We start from the raw sequence: 23955 nt of genomic DNA on the forward strand, positions 1-23955 counted from the left end.
CTGGGATCATGACTTGAGCGAAAGGAGGTGCTTACCTGACTGAGCCACTCAGGGGCCCCAGGTCGATATATTTTTTAAAATATGGTTCCAGGGGCACCTGGGTGGCTCAGTGGTTGAGCATCTGCCTTCAGCTCAGATCATGATCTTGGGGTCCTGGGATCGAATTCAGCATCAGGCTCTCTTCATGGGGAACCTGCTTCTCCCTCTGCCTATGTCTCTACGTCTCTCTGTGTCTTTCATGAATAAATAAATAAAATCTTTTTAAAAAATGGGTTCCAGTGTAAGATTTAGGGCTGTGTCCTAAAGGGGAAGAGCACCTTTTATTTATTATTTCATTTATTTGTTTTTGGAAGCTCCTTTCTTAATAACTTTGAATTTAACACTTAAACATTTTATTTCTTAAACTATTTCTGCCTAGCCCATTTTCATCTGCTGTATTGTTTTTCTGAGGAAAATTCAGTTCTGTCTAATATAAGGAGTGCACTCCCTTTTTATACAGCTGTTTTTATTTGGAAAGTCAATTGCTAAGCATCAAAATTAGTTTCTACTTAAGCATATAGGGACCAAGTTTCCAATATAGAAACATTACCTTTTGGCATGTTGTAAATATTGGCCAGAATAGTTGTCTGGTCCTTGAACTTTTTATATAATTAATTTTTTCTTTGCTGCCACTATAACCAGCAGATAGTCTTCAGATGCTCCCACTGGTTGCCATTTACAAAGGTCCTAAGTGGCAGAGCAACCTCAGAGGATAGCCCACAGGAACTAAAGTAGATGCAGTCATTGATGCCATTCCTTCCATGAGCCAGCAAATACTTTTCAATAGGGTGTTTGTCTCGTATGTGACAATGATGTCTGAACTCCACTTTCAAGAGCTCTCATGCTTTTTTGTGTTGTGGATGTAAGCGGGAAGAGAGAAGAATGCAGAATGAAAAAGATAGTGGTGATATAGGGTGCTTAAAATTGGGAGACAAATATGGGTAATAGAGATCTGTAGATGGTAAAAGTGTAGAAAGGTTCAAATGAAAAATGAGACACTCTTAAGCCTTGGTTGCTCCTGAAGCTTCATGACCATTGCACTGGGCCAGGCAGAGGAGGCACTGGCTGTGCTGCAAAGGATCCTGGAGAGGCCTGGGGCACTGGTACATAAACTCAACTTTGGGGAGAGTATTATTTTGTTTAAGAATCATGATCATCTCCACACTTCCCTGTCCCCTTTAAAAATGTTAACGACTAGGGGATCCCTGGGTGGCCCAGTGGTTTGGCGCCTGCCTTTGGCCCAGGGCGCGATCCTGGAGACCCGGGATCAAATCCCACGTCGGGCTCCCGGTGCATGGAGCCTGCTTCTCCCTCTGCCTATGTCTCTGTCTCTCTCTCTCTCTCTCTGTATGACTATCATAAATAAATTTAAAAAAATTAGAAGTGTTGAATCACTATATAAAAAAAATGGTAACGACTAAAATAATAAATAAATAATTAAAATAAACTAAAAATGTTAACACCAGTGGAGCAGATGTAACTATGACTGGGAAGCCTGAGAAGATTCGTTGCCTTTAGTAGAAAGAAGAGGGCAGAGGGAAGCTGAAATGGGTGCAAAGAGGAACAAGGCCAAAGACAATCTTTACTCCCTGGGCCACTTTAAAATTTCTTTGCTTTTCCTGAAGGCCTGCTTGGAAATTATTTGCGTGAAAAGGCAACTAACTGATTGAGTTAATGAAGGATTTCAATGTCCACATACCTAGGGCATTACGTACGAGCTAAAATCTTTTTTTAAGTGTAATTTTTAAAAAGGTTTTATTTAAATTCCAGTTAGTCAACATACAGTGTAATATTAGTTTCAGGTATACAATATAGTGATTCAATACTTCCATTCAACAGACAGTGCTCATCACAAGTGCACTCCTTAATCCCCATCACCTATTCCACCTTCCCTCCACCCCATAACCATCAGATTGTTTTCTATAGTTAAGTCTGTTTCTTGGGTTGCCTCTCTCTCTCTTCCCCTCTCCCTCTCCCTCTCCCCACTTTGCTCATTTAAATTACACATTTGAGTGAAATCATGTGGTATCTGACTTATTTCACTTAGAGTGATACTCTCTAGCTCCAACCATGTGCTTACAAATGGCAGGATTTCATTCCTTTTTATGGCTGAGTAATAGTCCAGTGTGTGTGTGTGTGTGTGTGTACACATACATACATACCACATCTTCTTTACCCATTCATCAATTGATGGACATTTGGGCCACTTCCATATCTTAGCTATTGTAGATAATGCTGCTATAAACACAGGGGTGCATGAATCCCTTTGAATTAGTGTTTTTGTATTCTTTGGGTGAATACCTAATAATGTGATTGTTGGATTGTAGTTCTATTTTTAACCTTTATTTTATTTTTATTTAAATTCAATCTGCCAACATATAGTATAACACCCAGTGCTCATCACATCAAGTGCCCTCCTTAAGGCCTGTCACCCAGTTACCCCATCCTCCCGTCGACCTCCCCTTCAGTAGCCCTCAGTTTGTTTCCCAGTGTTAAGAGTCTCTCATGGTTTGTCTTCCTCTGATTTTTCCTTATTCAGTTTCCCTTCCTTCCTTTATGGTCCCTCGTACTATTTCTTATATTCAGCATATGATATTTGACTTTCTCTAAGTCAATTACTTATTTCACTCGGCATAATACCCTCCAGGTTCCATCCACCTTGATGCAAATGGATATTTACATATCCTTTCTGATGGCTAATATTCCACTGTATATATGTACACCACATATTTTTAACCTTTAGAAAGGTTAAATGCACCAGCTTGCATTCCCAGCAACAGTGCAAAGGGTTCCTCTTTCTCCACATCCTCACCAACACATGCCATACAAGCTGAAATCTTAAGGTGATCTAAGCTAGACTATATTCAAAAGACATCTCTAGGTAGCCAGCCTCTAGGGACAATGTGTAAGAAGCTACTATATGACCCAAGTAGGGAGAAGAGGGAATGAAAAGAGGGATTTTTTTTCAGTTGAGCCTTTTCCTGTTCTTTAAGAGAAAATCAGTTTAGCATCCAAAGAAAGGACCACGGAGGGAGAAGGAAACTACATTTATGCATTTAGACTGTTTATTATTTTTATTAAATTAACATCAGAAAACCTCAATTATGTGAAACAAAGAATAATAATGAAAGAAAAAGATGAAGCTTGTCCAATTATAAAATAACTCTACTAAATGAACAAAATATAAATTTTAAGAAACAGCTAAATTGTAAAGTAGGATTCATTGAGAAACTAGAAGAATTTTGAAACCAGGTCAGTTATATGGGAGACAGCTCATTTGTTACTGGTTTTCTTGGTTATACTTAAGAAAGAATAGTTAATGCCTTTTCTTTCTGTTTTGACACTTGCTGAAATTAGAGACCTCATTGCTGCATCAATGTCCAAGCTATTAAGGAAGATGAATGACAAATGTTAATAGGCTAACAAAGATTAGAAAAGTTAATTTGCTATCCTCCTCAGAAGTCTTTTCAAACTTTATTCCACAGCTAAGCTGCTCAGCCTCTTGTACCCATTCTCCTGACCAGTCAGGGAAGAATGAAGTGTAAACCCATATTTGTATGTTCCTTTCCCCATGATCTTGAGGCTAATCTTCACACTCTGACAAATAAAGGGAGAGGCCCATTTCATCTGCGCTTAGGGGCGCACTTCTATTAGGCTCTCACTTCTCTCTTCCACTTACTGTCCTCTCCAATGCCCCCTCCCCCTGCTACACATATATGCCATTTGTAGGAACAACTGGTCTTTCATAGCCTTTAGTGGCTTACATTTCTCGAATAGACTTGTAGTTGTATTTTCTTATACTTTCTCATTTGAACAGTATTTGAAGTCTGTGGTTTTTTGAATCTAAAGTAATCTAAAGTAATCTGTAAGTGTTTCTAACTTGGCTATAAAAGTCATAGAAATTGTTCTGGAAGGTCTATTTTCCTGAGAGATTCTAGCCAGAGGATTCTAGGCTGTAGAGCAGAAGCTAGAAGTCTTTCCAGATTACATTACTGGCAAGCTTATATTTATATATATATAATATACATAAGTGAGCTGTCTCACAAGTAACTGAAAATTGTTTTATGTGCCTCGGGAAATTCTATTTTAAAATTTGGCTATTTCATAAAAACCGTATTTTGTTCATTCAAAAGAGATATTTTATAATTGGGTAAACACCATCTCTTTATTATTATACTTTGTTTCACATAACTGAAGTTTTATAACATTAATTTAATAACAAAATAAACAGTCTGGATTGATATTTTAAAACAAATAATCCAACAAGCATGTATTAGAAGTTACCAGATGCCTGGAATTGTGCTGGTCTGGGATTAGAGAGATACAACCTGTCCCTAAATTCAAAATATTCTGTAATAATTAACTTAATACTCATGTGTATAATATATAAATATTTTGAAATAAATAAAATTGATTTAAAATACAAGGCATGCAAGGATTCTTTGTAGTTTATAGCAAAGTTGGGTCTTACTGCATCTTCCTCTACCCTCCCACATTTTTTTTTGTTTTGTGTGCCTTATATCTTACTAAGTGCTTTATGGTCCAATCAGTTCATTTAAAGTAGGAAATTTTAGTCAATCTGTATTGGGTGCCTGGAAAATTAGTTATATGAATGTACTTTTCAGTGATAAAAGGATCAAAGGGAGCATTCTTTATAATCTGCATCTTTCATCTGCCCTAGCCTTTGTTTTGTAGATCATGCTTATAATAAGGCAGAGGCTGCTTTTGTTGTTTTGGCCAACCCTTCCACATTATTTCCAATCCAGTCATCACAAAGTATTTGGGGGATTCTAGGGTTTTGATTTTCCTAAGTCTTGCATTGCTTCTCTGATGTGCAATAGCTCAAGGATCTATATTTTTATAGTCTTATTGTTGTCACAGGGAAAACATGGCTCACCTATTTTTCTTTCTTAGTCTGAAGCTTATATTGGTCTCCTAACTTGAGGATTTCTCCCTGAATTTCTATGGCATATGCTAAAGGGCATACTGAAGACCAGTTTGGAACACTGCAGACAGGACCTTTCTGACTTTGGGAGTGTATATAGCTCGGCAGCTGCTGACCAGCTACTGGGGCAGCCCCTTGATGTGTGAACACAAGAGCCACTGACTCGGGCAGAAGGCTATTTATAATAGCATTTATCATTTTCTGAGAAATTTGAACCCTGATGATTTCAGATCATATGGCTGATGCTGCCCAGTCCATTTTCATCTGCAGCAGACAGGGTGGTGACAGAGCAACTCTGGAGACTCAAAAGTGAATAAATTTACCCAGAAAGTCTTCAAGCTTCTGGAAACTACCAGGATGCTGAGGGAAACAAGCTCTTTGGCACAATTCCTATGGGTTTTGTAGCCAGTTAGAAACAACATTCAGTTTGCTTTAGGTTCAGTTTTGAAACCACAGCTTTCAGAAACTATTCAAATGAGAAAGTATAAGAAAATATGCCATTAAAGTCTATTGAGGACCATAAAGGACTGGATAATTTGAGTCCAGCATAGTGGTAAAGCATGGATCTTAGAGAATCACATAAGAGGGCACCCTGTTGTTCTCTATATCAGGCCACAGTTGGCTTTGATGCCCTGATTTTAGGATCTTCCAAAGATGCCTCCACAACACTTCCTTTTTTTCCCAGTATCTTCCATGGGAAAGATAGTTTGGGGTGACTGCATATCACAACTTATTGTTTTGTTTTTTTCTTTCAAATCATTAAGTTGCAAAATAACCTTTTGCCAGCCTGGACCTCAATTATCCCAGAATCCCACAATCAGAAAATTTTTTCAGCCTGGATGATAGGAGTCTGGACTCAGTTCAGCTACTGGGCTATAAGCTGAATGTCTGAGGGACAGCAGGAGATGAGTAATTTTTATTTATTTGCAAGCATCTTGTTTTCTTCTTTAAACATCTATTCGTTTGAAAAATATATTTAATGTGTAAAACAGATGATGAAAAGGAATCAATTGAGAAAATCATTGAGGGGGAAATGAATTACTGGGGTGCAAAAATCTGGTGTCTTAGAGGACAGTTAATATTTTACTGATATTTTCTCGGAAGTGAAGTAGCTCATTTAGATGTAAAAAACGGGACAGAATTGTGCTAAACTAATTATGGAATTTTTAATTTGCTATGAATTTGGAGTAAATTTTATTAGGAAGAATTGGAAGTACATGTGAACTTATATTATCAGGATAAATTACATCTTTTAAAGATGAGGGACCCTTGTGCTTTGCGTTAGGGCCTTTAACTTTGGTACAAAACTGTGCCTGGTTGTTGGTGAATAAAATGACCTCTTTTTGTGTGGAGGTTTAAATGGTGGTTTCCATCCTGATCACACATTTTGACTGATGGTAAATTCTGAGTCCAGTGGTTAGACCAGCTCCCAAGAGCACAGGGAAGAGGCATTTGGAACTGTAGAGACCACTGTCCTTTTTGTGGAAAGGTCTGTGTGACTTCCTATCAGAGATTAAACAGACAGACTGATCTACAGTTTATTTTTATTTATTTATTTTTAAAATTTTTAAATTTATGATAGTCACAGAGAGAAAGAGAGAGGCAGAGACATAGGCAGAGGGAGAAGCAGGCTCCATGCACCGGGAGCCCGACGTGGGATTCGATCCTGGGTCTCCAGGATCACGTCCTGGGCCAAAGGCAGGCGCCAAACTGCTGCGCCACCCAGGGATCCCTGATCTACACTTTAATAGCATGTTCTTTGTTGATAAATTTATTCAGCACAAATCTAGGCTCTCTGTTGTAGGGGACGGATTCTTTTATTTGGAATAGCCAAGCCTTAAGAACAGACCTTAAGTAGCCACTGGAGGAAGACCTCTCTTGCATAAGGCTTGTATTTAAAATTTTGATTTGACCTCATTTGGAGTCACCTTTTTTTTTTTTTAAGGTTTTATTTATTTGGAGCACGAGTAGGGGGAGGGGCAGAGAGAGGGAGAGAAAGAATCTCAAGCTGACTCCTCTCTGAGTGGGGAGCCCGATCTCATGACCCTGAGACCATGACCTGAGCCAGAATGAAGAGTCGGAAGCTTAACTGACTGAGCCACCTGGGTGCCCCTGCAGCCACCTTCTGATCCATAATGTTGGTCATGTCTGTTGCCTATTGCTTTTTACTCCTTCTTGATCACCTGTTAGCTTGCTATATACAAGTGTTCCGTTGGTGCCTTTATGGAATCAAGACTATATAGTGGGTCACTGCCAGCTCTCAGCAGCCAGGAGTCCTGCTAACTTCTACTACTTAGAACCAAAACCATGGCCCAGTTTTAGATACAACTAAATTTCAAATCACCTTCTGAAACAGTATACATTCATCATGTCCTAAAATGTTTGCAATACTGAACTACCCCCCCCCCCCCCCGGCACACACACACAAGGAAACCCACATATATTCTCTGCTTAGGACTTGGGTGTTGTGTTCTTTGGAAGCACCAGGCAAACCACTCTCATTTGCATTTATGGGTTCTAACATGGGCTTTTTTCTCATTGTTTTAGGAAGTTTGGGGCTCAAGGGTCACGACTCACTGGAGCAGGATGGGGAGGCTGCACAGTATCCATAGTACCTGCTGACAAGCTGCCCAGCTTCCTCGCAAATGTGCACGAAGCCTATTACCAGAGGAGCGACCAAGACTTCACATTTGAGAAGCAGAGTTTGTTTGCTACCAAACCAGGAGGCGGGGCTTTGGTTTTCCTTGAGGCCTAAACAATGTAAAAAATCTCAGAGAAACTATTTAGGGCATTTAAGAACTGGCAGAGCTTCTTATGCCACAGTAAATTAATCCTCTTTCTGTTTTGTATTATGATGAACGGTTGCTATTATCAAGATGTATTTCCAAAGAAACGGTTGAAAGCTCTCTATGCTTCATAATGATTGTTTTTCCATCTTAAAGTATGTTGTCTACCAATAAGCCAAAATTATGCTTGGACAGTTCTCTTCAGGATGATTTACTGAGATTTATTGACTTCAAGATTTTTAAAGATGAATGATAAAAGACACTCAATACTGACCTCCCGGATTGGATGTGAATTAAACATCCTGCTACAATTAAATGGATACAGTTGCATTGCCTGCCATATTCTTAAACACAGTTCATTTCTGGTTGCTCTTGACATTCTTCTTCTTTGCAGTCGTAGTCTTCAATTGATGATGATGATGATAGTGATGCTAGAAACTCTTTCTCAGTTTGAGCTTCAGAATGCTATTAAAATAATACATGATTAAAGATTCACAAATTGTCCTGGACACTTGTATGTGAGCTTACACCAATTATCAAGATGAGAAGACTTACTTTCTTTTTTAAAGCAACAATGGATTTAGATTCATTTACTTTTTACAGACTATGTGATATCAAATAAATAATCACTTTCTTTTTGGCTCTGAGCTTTCTCTATTACTTAATAGAGAAACTTAGCTAAAAGACACTTGCTACTTTATCTCTATTCACATTGAAATTGAGAATTATCTGGATGATAATTCAGATAATTCAATTTGATCATAGAATTTGCTTTCTTCCCACTCTATGCTAACTTCTCTCCAATGCTCTCTGATTCAAAAGGCCTGTTTACCCTTCCAGGGAACCCCACCTATGCCTTGCAACTCTGTTGTGTCTAGCAGGTCTCGCTTGTGCATGTGGACCAGTGTAGGACAGGTGTGCAGGTCTGGGATTGGGGAGGAGAGTTGCTGAGTCCTGTATATGTCTATCAAAAGTGGTCAGAAATGTTTGGCCTTGTGGTGATGCTAAGTGAACGACTTTCTCACAAGAGGGCCTTCCTGAATTATATGAAGGTTTAGACCAAAAAGCATTTTGCTGATATGATCAGATAATTAAGGCAGCAGCAGTCTTATGGTATGAATTATCCAGAAAATTATCACAATTTTGTATTATTCTGTGGTTGTTTTGCTCACTGATGTACAACTTAAAGACTGGACATCATCATCTTGAATCTCCGTTTCAGAGAGGTTGAGGCAAAGCTGGTCTTAGTATATCTCAAAGGACAGCAGGCATATATAGGGTACTAAGAAATCCATTCTTCTTTTCTAAAATAAACTTTTGGTGCATTTTCATTCTTTAAAATAAGGTAAACACTTGAGAAAGCTTAAGTTAAATTTGTTGAAAGAATTTTGAGTTTTTATAACACCTAACAATCCAAAATCTGAATTGATTTTTAATTATAATTCTTTGTTGTTGTTTTAAGATTTTTTTTATTTGTTTGAGAGAGAGAGTGTGAGAGAAAGAGCGAGGAGGAGCGGAGAAGGGGGTCAGTGAGGGGCAGAGGGAGAGGGAGAAGCTGCACCCCCCTGCCCCCGCCCACATGGAGCCCAACACAGGGCTGGATCCCAGAATACTCATGACTTGAGCCAAAGGCAGATGCTTAACTGACTGAGCCTCAGATTATATTTTTTTGTTTTTTAATACCTTTCCATTTTCCACAGAAGATCTGTGGTTGGTACATAATTATTTAAAGATACCTGGATTAATGTAAAAAAAACCCCCAAAACCCCCCAAACAAAAAATGTGGTACTTTCCATTGCTTTGCTATTCTATTTAAATTTTTCACCATGAGATATCTTCTTGCAACAGGTGAGTAGAAATTTCCATTGTGCCTCTGCTTTGGAGGACACAGTTGTTCTCAGCCAGGGATCTATTCCATATGTGTCTTGTCTGGCTTGAAGGAAAGAACTATTTTTCAATCAAACCATCACTGTTATTCTAGAAATTATGAGAGACATCAAACTTTTCTGGAGGGGATAGGGCTAGGGCAACTGGTAAAAAGCTTCATGAAGAAGATGGAGTTTGAACAGGGCTAGAGGATGAGCAATGTGTGAAAGCTGGCGAGTAGGCACTGCAGACGGGCGAATATCTGATAATGGTCACACATGGGATGTGCACAAGGCTCAGTGGGGGTGTGGAGTTTGCCCTGGGATACAGTGGAGGAGAAGATAGGCTATCCTGGCTGCAGATGGCTTTTGAAGAGCTCCAAGTCCAGCATTTAGAGGAGGGGTTGCAAACTAGCAACCCATAGGCCACATCTGGTCTAGAGATACACTTAGTTTGGCCCCCAAAATATTCAGACATTTGGAGTTCTAATGAGGAATTCTACGAAGAATCTGGATTACTGATGGCAGAAGATCTGATTCTCCCCTGGCCTTCACTCCTGGGGATGACCATGAACTAGAGCTGAGGTATAGCTGCTTTGTTTTGATGACAGGTGGACCCTTCGATGACAGGGGGTGTTACAGTTTCCACAGCTTGTAGCTTCCCTGATACTCAGGCCACATACCATGTGCCAGCTGAGGTCACTTGCCCTTCACCAGCACACTGGCACAGTGGTTTTCTTACACTTCATAAATAATTCTCTGTACCCATGTCTCTAGCAGTAGTAGTTAAGGGAGACTGAGAAGAATGAAAGAGAATTTTGTGTGTGGAAGTAAAGAATAGTCCTATTTGTTTAATACTAAATACTCAGGTGTTTTACTCCCTTCTCTCACCTTTCTGGCTCATATAGGAACTTGATTAGATTATTTGAGCTCTGTTTTTGGCATTACACCTGTAGCTAATAAGGATTATTCTAGATGACATGCTAAAAATAAAAAGCTCTCTCCTATTCCTGACCTCAGATTGCCCAACCTTCAGATTTATTGCACCCTTTTCCCTACATGCTCTTGCCTGCTGGAAGGGAAAAAGAACCTTTAGATTTAACAGAACTGCCCAGAAGTTAAGGAGGGAGTGCAAGAGGAAGGAACAAAGAAGACTGGAAAGACAGAGAAGGCTCCTTTTCTTTTTTAAATTTTTTATTTATTTTTGATAGTCACACACACAGAGAGAGAGAGAGAGAGAGAGAGAGAGAGAGAGAGAGAGGCAGAGACAGAGGCAGAGGGAGAGGGAGAAGCAGGCTCCATGCACCGGGAACCCGACGTGGGATTTGATCCCGGGTCTCCAGGATCGCGCCCTGGGCCAAAGGCAGGTGCTAAACCGCTGCGCCACCCAGGGATCCCCTCCTTTTCTTTTTCTCACACACTTTGAGTCCCATTTAGAACCTTGTAATTTCTGCAGGGACCATTCATTTAACACAGTCATTAGAAACCAATATATTTTTGTTGAATTATTAACAAAATAAAATATGACTTCACTGATAATTTTCTTTTAGTTTGAAATTTTGACTGCATTTGGAGCTTTTCAGTTGCATAAACTGCCTGTGGTCGGAAGCAAGGGATGAGGGTAAGTGGGCATGAGGCTGCTACTAATATGAAAAACAGGGATTATCTTAAATGTGCATGTGGATGATTAAATGACAATAGTGTATTTTACCTTCCCACTGTATCTTGGATGTGAAACCACATATTGCTTATTAAATATTGTCCAGGCCATGTAAGAGAAGCCAGAGAGAGAATTCTCAACTGTTTTCAAAAAGGAAACATACCAGTTTATGTAGGAACTTATCAAAGTCATTCCTAACTTCGTAAGGTTTCTTGGTAGCCTTTGCCTGGAGTCTAAAAAAAAAAAAAAAAAACGGTAACCAAACCAATTGTTTTTATACTGACACCAACTAATCACCAACATTTACACAAAATTTAATATGCTGGGTATTTGCCAGCAATTTACACATATTCATTCAATTACCCTTACAACAATCTTATCGAGTAAGTAGTATCACTATCCAGTATTCTAAATGAAAAAGGCTCAGATAGGTTAATTAACCTGCCCACAGCCCTATAGCTAGCAAGTCATACAGGATTTGAACACAAGCAGCGTGACTCAAGCCTTTAATTCAACCACTGTGTGACACTGCGTCCCAGGAGTGCAGCATTCTCGTCAGTGAGATGGTTTGCACAATATTTGCTGAACTGATTCCGCTTGCCTGGCTCCAGTGCAGACTTGAAGGAGTGTCCCAAGGGACTGGCAGGAGAACGATCTGGGGCGGCAGGGAGGGTGGGGGGGTGGAGGGCGCGGATAGAGATAGTGAAGGCTGGAAGCTCACGGAGGAATCCAGGAGTCTATCCTGATTTTTGTCACCAAGTACTCATTCAAGAAATATTTATGAAGGAGTTGGACAGCTGAATTCAGGAGGCAGGAGGAACCTTTGCAGAGATCTGTGGGTGCGGGGAGAGGCAGAGAGGAGTAGGCTGAGGCTTGGACGGGTAAGAAATTGGGACAAGGAGAAAGCAGTATTAGCAAGAGAAACAAAAATGAAATAAAGATATATGGCTATTCATTTCACTGGCAATATTCAAGGGAGACATTTTAAAATTCTTTTTCCTCCATGGAATTTGTAGGAAGTAAACATTTCTGAAAATTCCCAGTGTACTTTGCTAAACCATGAAGTATAGATTAGCCACCCCCCCACCCCCCGCGAGGCATCTTCTGGGTTTCTTTAGCAGGTAGTGGGGGACACCCCCTGGGGCGCAGCAGGGCTGGCTCTTGACCACCCCCTGCACTTGTGCTCGGCCACTGACAAATGCCCCTTGCTTATTCTCTGCTTTACCTCTACCAATTTTATCTCCTCCACTGGCTTTTCTCCTCACTAACGATTACCCTCTGGGCTCTCCTCCTGCTTTTCTCAGATCTGGCTTTCACAATGTGGGTCTCTTTGTCATAGTCCTATTGAGACACACTCCAAAATATCTCTGATGTCCTTTCTCGGTAACACCCTCTTAGGATCTCCTTGAGATGGGTGTTGGACTCAGACTCTGGTTCCATCTCACTTTGTTAGAATCAAGCCATCTTTGGACTCACCCTTTTAAATTTACAGCGCCCCTCTTTCTTTTTTTAAATAACAGTTTTATTGACATAGGTCACATACCATAAAATCGACCTTGTTAAAGTGTACAATTCAGTGGGGTTTTTTTGTGCACTCACAGTTTTGCAACCACCACCACTCCCTAACCCCTGTCTTTCTGCTTGCCTTTCCTTTCCTCTCCATGAGTATCTCTTCTTTGAAGATTACAGATAGAAATGTGTATGCTGTGCCTATAGATTTAACAGGCACATGAGATTGATATACGAAGTATTTTCCCCTTTTTTCACCCACAATGTCCCATTGCATAAAACATATTTGAGCACTTCTTGCAAATTACTCTGTCCTACATTCTTCTGTTATATTCTCAGTGATGAGAAATCCTATCCCATATAGATTTGATTTTGGGGAACTTGTAAAAGTCACCCGGAATCAGATCTTTCTTTCTTTTTCTTTTTCCTCTTTCTTTTTCTCTTTCTTTTTTTTTTTTTTTTTTTTTTTGAGAGATAGTGTGTGTGTTGGGGGTGTGGGGTCAACAGGCAGAGGGAAGAGAGACAATCCCAAGCAGGCTTCATGCTCCACACACATGGGGCCTGACATGGAGCTCAATCTCACACTCTGAGCCCATGACTTGAGCCAAAATCAAGAGTTAGATTCTTAGCCCACTGAACCATTCAGGCGACCCTGGAATCAGATCTTATAATTTAAGTATCGTGAAGAAGAAATATGAGTGATAAGATATTTGGTGAAAAGAGAGAGAAGATTCTAAAGTAATGAATTGGATTTTCTCGTGACTGGGAAAATAGCTTTTTTGTTTTTATTTAAGATCCTATTTTTAAGTACTCTCTACACACAACATGGGGCTCAAACTTACAACCCCAAGATCAAGAGTTGCATGCTCCACCAACTGAGCCAGCCAAAAACTAACTTAAAAAAAGACCCCTGAAGTACAGAGCATACATATAATGTGACATTAGTTTCAGGTATACAACATAGTGATTTGCCATCTCTACAGGAAACTAGCTTTTTAAGTTCCAAAATAGTAATTAGAAGATGAATGGCACACAGCTGTGGTCTTCCACAGATGCTTGTTTGAAGGGCTGCGCTCATCCCACACATTCTTTTGCATGTGGGTATGCTAGAAGTAGTTTAGTCTCAATACTTTATATTTTTCCTTTTTATACACTAATTTATAAAATAAACAAATTAAATGTGCCCCCAAAATGTTTGTGTGTGTAGGGGCAGAAGGGGAACAAAGAACTAGCCCAAGGGAGGCCAGCTGAACAGCTTGTTTTTCTAGTTTCCATCTTCCTGAGGGCAGGGCATGGTTATGGGTTTATTTTTAAAAGGCCTTGAGCTTAAGTACTATAGCTAGAGGAGTAAAAGGAGATGATGATGATGTTTAGCAATTAATTAAATTAGCAGAGTAGTTGGTTCTGTGGACAAAGAAGGTCAAAATGTTATTCCTGATGAAACTGTTGAGTAGAAAATCCCTGCAGATATCTGAGTGGATGTATTTTTACATAATAAACCCATTTTAGTTTTTTGTAGCACAGTTGTTGAATTTAAATGTTTAATGGGTTTTTATTAAAGATTATTTATTTATTTATTTATTTATTCATTTATTTATTTATTTGAGAGAAAGAGAGACTGAGTGGGAGGGAGAGAGATTCTGAAGCAGACTCTGCACTGAGCTCAGAGCCTGAGAGCAGGGCTTGATTCCATGACCACGAGATCATGACCTGAGCCAAAACCAAGAGTCGGTGGACACTTAGCCAACTGTGCCACTCACGTGTCCCTCAATTAAAATGTTTTTAATCACTACAAAATTGAATAAGGAACAAACCTATCAAGCTCCTTATCAATTCTTTCTTGCCGCTGTCTTAGGAGTTTTATTTCTTCATTAATTCTGTGCTTTTCTCTATAAAAATAAAAATTTCGAGTTAAATTTTAAAATAAAGCAGGATATCAAATTGGGAAAGAATAAATTAATAATTGCTAACTTCTACATGTCAGTAAAAGTCCTTTATAAACCAATTCTTCAACATCCCCACCCTATGTACTACTTGGTGAGAAAAATCCCCCAGAACATTCCCTGCTATAAATACATACCAAAGACATCACTCATGACACCTGAATATGGTTTGGACTCCACCTCGCTGCTTCAACAAGGGCCCTCTCACAAAGTGTTCATACTGGTTCTTTGCACTGAGCACAGGAAATCCAAGGGCTGTGTGTGTGTGCATGTGTGTACATGTGTGGTGTGGGGGGGGGGACTGGAAAGAGATGGGAGGGGAATGGCGACGCTTGGTAAGCCAAGGATAAAACTTTTGCCCTGCCTGCTGGGTAAGACCTTACCTGGTTACTCTTCCATATACCCCTTTCTGATGTATTTGATTGTGCTTTCCTTAATACTGCCCCAAATGCCACCCCAGCTCCAGAGAACTCATACTGCAAACAAACCTTTCTGTTCTTCCATGGCTCATCTTTGTAAACAATCAGTACTCCAGTCTCTATTTTCTGGAGCTCTCTTCTGGTCTTTCCATGCTGGAGTGCATGCCCCCAACCACAGCACAGCAAGGGTTTCTTCCTTCCTTCAATCCCTGACACTTGCCATGGCTCTATGGCTCCAACATACATCCTTGACACTTACCGGAAAAGAAACTCCAAGTCTGTTAGACACTCAGAAGTGACTCTCCTCACTGGTAAAATAAGGAGCTAAGTGTAGCTTATTTCTATGGTTACTTCCAGCTCTAAAAGAGTTTAAGATTTTATATTTAACAATAAGGGGGCAGCAACTTACATCCGAAAATCCTTTTCATTCCTTGCAAATTGTCTTTTTGCTTCTTTTATAATATCACGGTAAGTTGGAGCAGGTGGTGTGATAGGCTTATGGTTAAGGAAAGATTTTTAGTTAGGAACATCTGGGAGAGGAGGACAGTAACTGTCACAAGGAGACTGAGCATGCTGTCTGGCCTGGGCTTCCCAGTCATGAAGGGTCTCAGTTGTGGACATGAATATTACATCTGGAGATATTTGTAATATGCAAACTGAAAGAAGACAGTGCTCATTAGACCACATTAAACTTGTGCCCATTATCTGGACTACACCGCCCACAATGCACTGGAACTTAATAGTTTCATAAATTCTGCAATTGCCTTTTTTTGTGTTTTTTTTTTTTTTGTGTGTGTGTGTGTGTGTGTATAGATTAAAAGCAGCAATTTGTTAAATGTAAATATTAAAAACATACCAAATTTTTGTAACCCTTTTAAGGCATTTCTTCATTTCTACATATACTGAGAATCTCAAGGTCTCTTGATCTCTGGAAGGCTCTGGAGGGGACTGGCAGAATACGTTGGTTGCCTTCAGCTGGTGGCCTCTGCTAACTACAGGAAAGAAAGATGCTAAGTAGAAGGTGTAAGTGTGCTGGTCATGAGCCTGGGGCTCTTATCCCACTGTTTTGGAACGGCCTGTGGTTGTGCTTCTAACCCTGGTCTTAAACCCACATTCCTGACTGACAGAGCAGACGCTTCCCTTCTGAAACAGCAAACAGCAATCAGCAAATGACTCCAGGAGGCAGCCCTCAGCTTGTGTTAAAAGAAGACCTTAGCCTTACTGGTAGACCAGGAGCTCTTAAATCTCTGCGATCGACTGTCCCTGTACGGCCCCACTCCCCCTCCTGAAGCACACTTCAGTATCACCTCTGTCTTTCTCTGAATGCAAATTTATGGTCTATTTCAAGGCTGTCTTTGATGCTCATTTTAACCTTATTTATTCGGTGTAAGAATGTTAGGAGAAGGGCATCCCTGGTGGCCCAGCGGTTTAGCACCACCTTCGGCCCAGAGCGTGATCCTGGAGTCCTGGGATCGAGTCCCGCGTCGGGCTCCCTCTATGGAGCCTGCTTCTCCCTCTGCCTGTGTCTCTGCCTCTCTCTCTCTCTCTGTGTCTGTCATGAATAAATAAATGAAATCTTAAAAAAAAAAAAAAGAATGTTAGGAGAAGCCCAGTGGATTTGGTCCATGGAGCGGGACCACATAGCTACTTATCTTTCTTATCTTAACTTCCTGAGTACTGTATCTCAGTTGAGGTAACCAGAAGGAAAAACATGAATGGCTCCACAACAAAGATGCTCACAATAAGCTTGAATAAAATTTATGTCTTTCCTACTAAGCTCTAAACTATTCAGGAATTATCTTCAATCACTTAAAATTTGAACATCAGAGTCTAGAACCAAGGATAAGAACACCCAATTTTCTGTGCACTCTAGACCACTTTCTCAGCAACACCAGAAGAGATAAATTCTCTGGTCACAGAATCTGTTTAAGCAGGCATCACTGACTATAGAAGGAAGCAGTGCTGACAGCAGAACACACTCTTCCCTACCAAGCCTGGAGAGTCGGGGTGAGTATAGTATTCTAAAGTGGATCAAAATTCTCTGAAATAAATTTTAGAGAAGCCTATTTATTGATAAATTCCAAATTTCTTTTTCCCCTTAATCATATCTACGTTTTAGAGTAAGATTTTCTTTAAAGAAAGAGATGAGCCTGACTTCACTGTTTACTGTCACAATGGCATACAGGATTTTTAAATTTATTTTATTTTTTATTATTTGTTTACTTTTTAAAGATTTTATTTATTTATTCATGAGAGACACACACACAGAGAGGCAGAGACATAGGCAGAGGGAGAAGCAGGCTCCCTGCAAGGAACCCAATGCAGCACTCAATCCTGGGAATCCGGGATCACACCCTGAGCCAAAGGCAGACGCTCAACTGTTGAGTGACCCAGGCATCCCTGAACTTAGGATTTATTTTTTTTTAATTTTTATTTATTTATGATAGTCATACAGAGAGAGAGAGAGGCAGAGACACAGGCAGAGGGAGAAGCAGGCTCCATGCACTGGGAGCCCGACGTGGGATTCGATCCCGGATCTCCAGGATCGCGCCCTGGGCCAAAGGCAGGCGCCAAACTGCTGCGCCACCCAGGGATCCCTGAACTTAGGATTTAATGGAAAGTTGATTTGCACTGTGTAGGTGAAAATCAAATCGCTGCTTTGACAGCATCTGGCACCCCCAGGAGGCAGACCAATAGTGACAATTGCATGTATACAGGATGAATAATAATTAACTTCAAGGACTCATTCAAGATACAGTCTTCTTCAGGGCAGCATGTAGCAAAATTGGGAAGTCAACAAAGTGTGTGTCTCCGGTGTCCTTTACTCATCTTCTCTCTTGGTGCTCTTCTTTCAGTACCCTCTTAGCTCTTGGTCTCTCCTTGGCTGGCACTCACAGGCCATTTCCCAAAGATTATAGAGGAAGTGCCATCCTGGAGATTGAGCTCTGGTTCTGGCACTGAGGTCAGCACTCATCATCTAGTACCATGGTAGCCAAAGTAGTTAACCAGGCTGACGCTCCTTTTCCTTGTTTGTAAGGGGTGGGCGTTTAGTTAGATGGTCATGTGGCTCCTGTCCCTATTCTGGTTTTCTATGAAATAGAATATGAGCCTTTTTAAGTTTAGAAGTTCAGACTCATCACTAAAATAATGGCAAAATGCTCAGAGAGTGTGGGATGGAATTTGAGATTTTGCAAAGGAATGAAGAAGAATTTGTTGAGTAATAGGAAGGATATGGGAGCTGGATGAAAGATAGGGAGGAGGGGGGAGAAAATGTGGCTAGGGGAGTCTGATATGAGACTATCATATGTTTAATACCTGGGCCCAGGATATCATTGTATCAGCACATCTGGTTCATCTGGTTAGCCCACTTCTTGATTAGTATATTAGGCATGTGGTTAACTAAAAGACCCAAAGATATTGTATCTGAGGTGGTGGTAAGGAGGTAGGGCAATAATTGGAAATGGAATGGAAAAAGAGAAGTTAACATTTGTTGGATATCCAACATGGACCATGCACTGTGATGGGATCTTTACAGTATTTCTAGAATTCTGCTTGAGGCTCTTGAGACTGGTGTCTTTGCTTACATGAAAATAGTTCTACACTACACACAGTCCTATTTGTTGCACGGCAGAGGACATCCCAGGAAGCCTCTTCCTGCTCAGAGCCTCATTTTGGACTGGATTTCTATTTTCAGTGTGGTTCTACTTTTTTATTTTATTTTTTAAGATGTGTTTATTTATTTGAGAGAGAGAGAGAGAGTGGGCGAGCACATGCATTGGTGGGGGCAGGGGCAGAGGGAGAGAATCTCAAGCAGACTCCCCACTGAGCATGGAGCCTGATGTGGAGCTCAGAATCACCACCCTGACATCATGACCTAAGCTGAAATCAAGAGTTGGATGCTTAACTGAGTGAGCCACCCGGGCATCCCAAGTTTTCAGGGAGCTTCTGAGGGCAGTGCATCTTACTTTAGGACAGGCATTTCATAGTAATGTAGGTTATATTTAAATAGTAGCTGTGACTGAACAACTAATGTATCAACTGGAATTTCCTGTTTTCAACCGATTGTTCTGTCAACCTATGGTCAGAAACACAACATTGTCTTCAGGAATTACAGACATTAATGGGTTCTGATCACACTGTACAAATTACCTTGTCTTTAGGGATCTTCTAAATGAATTAAATGTCCACATAAGCTATAGTTTTCTCTTGATATGAATCAAGCCTGAATGAAGTTTCCAAAATAAAACTTCCATAAGCTGGATCAAAGTTACTTTCAAATTTTGGCTTTGAGATTTCATTCCACATAAATAATATTTTTGACTATTCAGTAAATGACAACTTTAGGGATAGATTAGTACTCAAATCTAAAAGAAAAGTAATGAAAGCCTCACTTTAAATAAAGCAGACAAAAACTAAACCTCACAAAATCTCATTTTGACAAGTGTTTCAGTAAGACTTAAAAAATATCACTGTGTAATCATTTCTCAATATACATAAGTCAAATCATTATGCTGTAGACCTGAAACTTATACAATGCCATATGTCAATTATATCTCAATAAAAATAAAAAAATATTACTGGGCAAAGAATATAATAGCAGAATTAATGTAGTCAAAGGAAAAGAAAAAAATTCTCTCAGAATTTCACTTTCCCAAAAAATAAAACTATTTTCATTTTTCTAGGTGCCTTTTCATTTGTCATGTATGAATATATATTTTATGTTATTTTTAGAATGACATGGTTGCTTTCTTTACCCAACTATCATAATTTTCCCATACGTCCAGGCTTTGTAGTCATTATTTTAATGTTTGCAAAAGATTTCAGAGTAAACACTCTGAAGTGTGTAGAGGGGCTCTACGGTCCTGATGCAAAAATTTTGCTGTTTTTTTTTAATATGAAATATCAATTTCTCCTCTCTCCCCCAATTGTGTTTTCCAGTATGACATCTCCCAGCCCCACTCTCCACCTTCAAGTCTAGCAAGGGAGGCCTGTGTCTCTCCAAACTCAAGTCTGTCTGGGTTCTGGGAAAAGATAGCCCTATTCTTGCTTACCTTTGGAGTGCTTTGATGCTAATGGTCAAGAAACGAGATGGTAGTTCTGTTCATTATGTAAGCAAGAAGCCTGCAATTTCAGTTATGCCAAATTTCCGCCTTTGGTTTTTTTCCTCCTTTGGCTGTCACAGACTGTGAAGAAGTCCAGCAGCTTTAGTAGAGAAGGCTTAGCAATCTTCCTAAATATCTGAAGAGGTTCTGACTACTTTTAATATCTGTCTTACTTTTCTTGCTACATCTAGTGACTGAGACCCTAAGATCTTTTCCTGAGTGAAAATCACAGAAAGTTCAGTCTCACAGAGTGATTAACACTTTCCTAAAGTGCACATAGTCTGGAGCTGCTGAAATTTAATTTGTGTGCAGCTATTTCCTGGTAATATTTAATTTCTTTCTCAGAGTGCCGGTCAGAATTTTGAAGATTTTATCCTTCTACAAAGCTATATTGTGCTCTTGACCATGGTTCCCACGATGAAGCATTTATGAGTGAGACGGTGCTTGTCACTCTGAACTAATTGGATTTTCTTCCTTGGACATTCATTATATATAATTGGCATTAAGACAAAGAACTAGGTTTTATTTTCTATAAATTTTTAATTTTGAACATATATCATTAAAATGAACTGGGTATGTACATTCTTTATAAAGTAATTCTCATTGCCCACAGAATTTGGTCACAGTTTTATATTTGTGTTGTGTAATAGGGTTCTGGGCTATATGATGTTGGTACTAAGACCTCAGCATTTTCTTCCACTGTTCAATCATGATGGTTTTTAATAGACTTCTGTTAATGTCTGTTAATGAGTATCCTAATTTTTATTCTCATCAGATACATAAAGTCATCAATTTTTCCTAACTGTAGAAAATTAGAGTACTTAGAGCTTACAAATTATGAAGAATGACTATATTTTATTCCTTGGGGATGACTGTGGCAACATGTTTTCCAAATCCGCTGTCTGAATTGACCTCACACTGTGTTTTCTCATGCAATGCAACACGGAGTTTACGCGGCAAACCACTAAATGGAGAAGGAGCCATTTGGGTAGAAATAAAATGGTCCTGTTCTGGGACTTCACAAGAGCTGTGGTTGGCATATGACATACTAAAACCTGGAGACATCCTAAAGGCCTCAATTCAGACTCTGAGGTCTTTGATCTCCCTTTAGAAACACGGGGTATTCGTGAAATAAAGGACCTTAGAAATTGCAGGGTTCAGTTTGATTATAATATAGATGAAGAAGCGAAGTCTTTTAGAAAGGAAGTACCTTGCCTTTGAGAAGTTGGGCACGTGTGAGACTCAGGAAAAGAATTTCCCAGAGGCAAATTTTGCTTCTATCTGCCAAAAGTACTATCCTAGAATGAAGCTGCAGGAGGCCTTGCTGTCTAACCCATACCCCTTAGATATATTCCTCAGAGTCTCTTTAGAATTGCTAATGAGATGACCAGGTTAGGACCAAAGTATCCATTCTACACATAATGCTATTGTATAAGAAATAAACAGAACCCAAGCAGCAAACAGTGGCCACAATCTCCTCCTTTATACTCCAGCATTCATTTAATTCTTAATCCTAAAAACTAAATTCTTAAAATAACTTAGCATGTGGCCCAAACTGATCTTAGAACAGTTATCTTCTGTTTACTGCTTACTTCTGCTTATGGTCCAAATATTTTAATGTTAGATTTGCAAGAATGCCAAACATCCACAATAGAGCCGTATACCCATAAATGTTTTTAAAAGTTATTACTAACCCCATATGCCTTATTCCATGGGAGACAGCGCCAACTGTTGGAATATCACCCAGATTTCTACATGGCTTGGTATTGTGTGTAAAATGGGGGTTTTAGTAAGTTTCATTATTTAACATATCATTAGAAGCAGTTTTGTAGCATAGTCTAGAAAATTGAGGGAATAGGGCTACCAAAAATATTAATGCAGATTTAATGAAAAGCATTCAACAAACTTGCCAGGGCTTTCAGTAGGCATGGAGACACGAAGATGAGTAAAACGTGATATTTGACTTACAGGAATGAGTAGGAACGAGAAATAACAACAGGCAGTTTTTCAGGTAGAAGACAGAACTATAAAAAATAGGCATAAAGACTATGACAGTCTAGCAATCTGTTCTGCTTCAGGGCAGAGCTGCCTCCAATCGGATGAGGGTGCTCCTCTGTGCTGCTACAGCAACTTGGGTCGGATTCTGTGACTGATGCACTTCCTGTCTTTGCAGCTGGATGGTTCAGCACCTTCATAGGAGCAGCTGGTATGGAAGGAGTATTCAGGGGGTGTTTATTGTTCTTGGCCTCCTGAGCAAGCATTCTTACTGATCTTTCCATGTAGCTGAATCATAGGCTTCATCCTGAGAAGCCCAGTCATCATCAGAAAGTTAATTATATTTTGCTATATTGTTTAAGAAATCTAGGAAGTATGATATATCTTCAAGGAAAATTTTCATAAAAATGGTTAACATAAATTTTGGTGCCGTAGATGGTTGGCTCTAGTTATCTGGAAAACTTAGTTATGGCAACAGTTCACTACCTAAGACTGATAAACAAGTTGTTGATTTATAGAGATTCCATAATTTTTATAATTTATGCCCCTGAACAGACAGCTCTGGAGGGAATTCAGCCATCCTCACTATTTCCATCAACCCCTCCTGCACTCACGAAGCTATTCCAAATAAATATACAAACTGTGGATTTGCTTTGCAAATACGGTGCCTTGCTTATAACTGGATTCAATATCTAAACTAGAAATTCTAGAGACCCTACTCTCCTGAGATGGGCCAAACTGGATTATTAGTAACAAAACAGAAACGAATACATGTGAGATAACCACCAAAGGAGTCCTTAAAATATGCAGGCCCTAGCTCTAAACTAGGATAGGGTTTCTACTTTCAGAGACCCTGGAGCATCTCTTAAGATCACTTGGTGCCGTAAACTGGCAGTAATTTTTATGGGGTGAATGCAAAGTAACAGTGTGGATTTTGTCTCCTTTCTCCTTTGCCTGGCCACCTTCTATGAGGAGAAATAGGTTAGGTGAACACAAAATTATAATCTAGTCAATTTTTATATTTAATTGAGATACTGCTTTTTTAGTCTTAAATTCTAAGCATTTGAAAAAGCTATGGCTTTTCCACCTGATTTTTTTAATTGACCAGTAGCACATATAGCAAGAATATATTTTTTCCCCAATGGTTGAAATCATTTCAACTGTTTCAAAATGAAATTTTCTTCTCTTATTTGATATAAATTGGGCATTTGTAATGTAATTTATAATAAGTTAATTTGTAATAAGTTAAAGAAAAGCCTAAACCCTAACTCTTACTAACTTAACTCTCCAGGATGCAAATCCCTTCTGCTCCACAACCCCCACCCTCTTAACTTTCCACTGAGCCAGGTTTATAATCTAAAATCCCAATTGTGGCTAAAAAATTGATACAACCCACTCCCTGGAACCTGATTACCTAAGGCACTAAAGTCTTCTATTTATTTCATTAGTTAAATAACAAGTTTGCTGAATTGTGGTTTCTATCTTGTGCATTTTATTAAAAGAAAGGAAAAGAAAAACCCTAATGAGAATGTAAACTGAGTCTATAAGAAAGAAGGGCTGGCTGGATCTCACAAACAATTTTGTAATTGTCTTTGGCTCAAGGCGGCTGCAAAATGCTTACAATACACATACTTAAGTCATGTAAAACAAAAACCCTTTGTTCTTCAAGTTCTTTTATAAAACCATGATGTT

General features: G+C 39.5%; 2 protein-coding genes across 9 annotated transcripts in view; one reads left to right on the plus strand and one right to left on the minus strand.

Moving 5' to 3' along the window:
- The window catches only part of GALK2 (galactokinase 2), a 130201-nt gene extending 121932 nt beyond the window's left edge, over positions 1-8269 (plus strand). For 4 of the 5 annotated variants that reach the window (XM_077881050.1, XM_077881053.1, XM_077881051.1 and 1 more), the window contains one exon: positions 7532-8269. In XM_077881050.1, the coding sequence (XP_077737176.1) occupies positions 7532-7739 (208 nt within the window). In that variant the 3' untranslated portion in view covers positions 7740-8269. The remainder of the gene's footprint in view (positions 1-7531) is intronic. The other variant, XM_077881052.1, reaches the window with a different exon arrangement.
- The window catches only part of FAM227B (family with sequence similarity 227 member B), a 189460-nt gene continuing 173161 nt past the window's right edge, over positions 7657-23955 (minus strand). For all 4 annotated transcript variants that reach the window (XM_077881048.1, XM_077881045.1, XM_077881046.1 and 1 more), the window contains 4 exons: positions 15576-15652; positions 14619-14693; positions 11459-11528; positions 7657-8235 (listed from right to left, as the gene is read on the minus strand). In XM_077881048.1, coding sequence (XP_077737174.1) covers positions 8116-8235; positions 11459-11528; positions 14619-14693; positions 15576-15652 — 342 coding nt within the window. In that variant the 3' untranslated portion in view covers positions 7657-8115. The remainder of the gene's footprint in view (positions 8236-11458; positions 11529-14618; positions 14694-15575; positions 15653-23955) is intronic.

The sequence above is a fragment of the Canis aureus genome, chromosome 32 (assembly GCF_053574225.1).
Source record: "Canis aureus isolate CA01 chromosome 32, VMU_Caureus_v.1.0, whole genome shotgun sequence".
NCBI classification, from domain to species: Eukaryota; Metazoa; Chordata; class Mammalia; order Carnivora; family Canidae; genus Canis; species Canis aureus.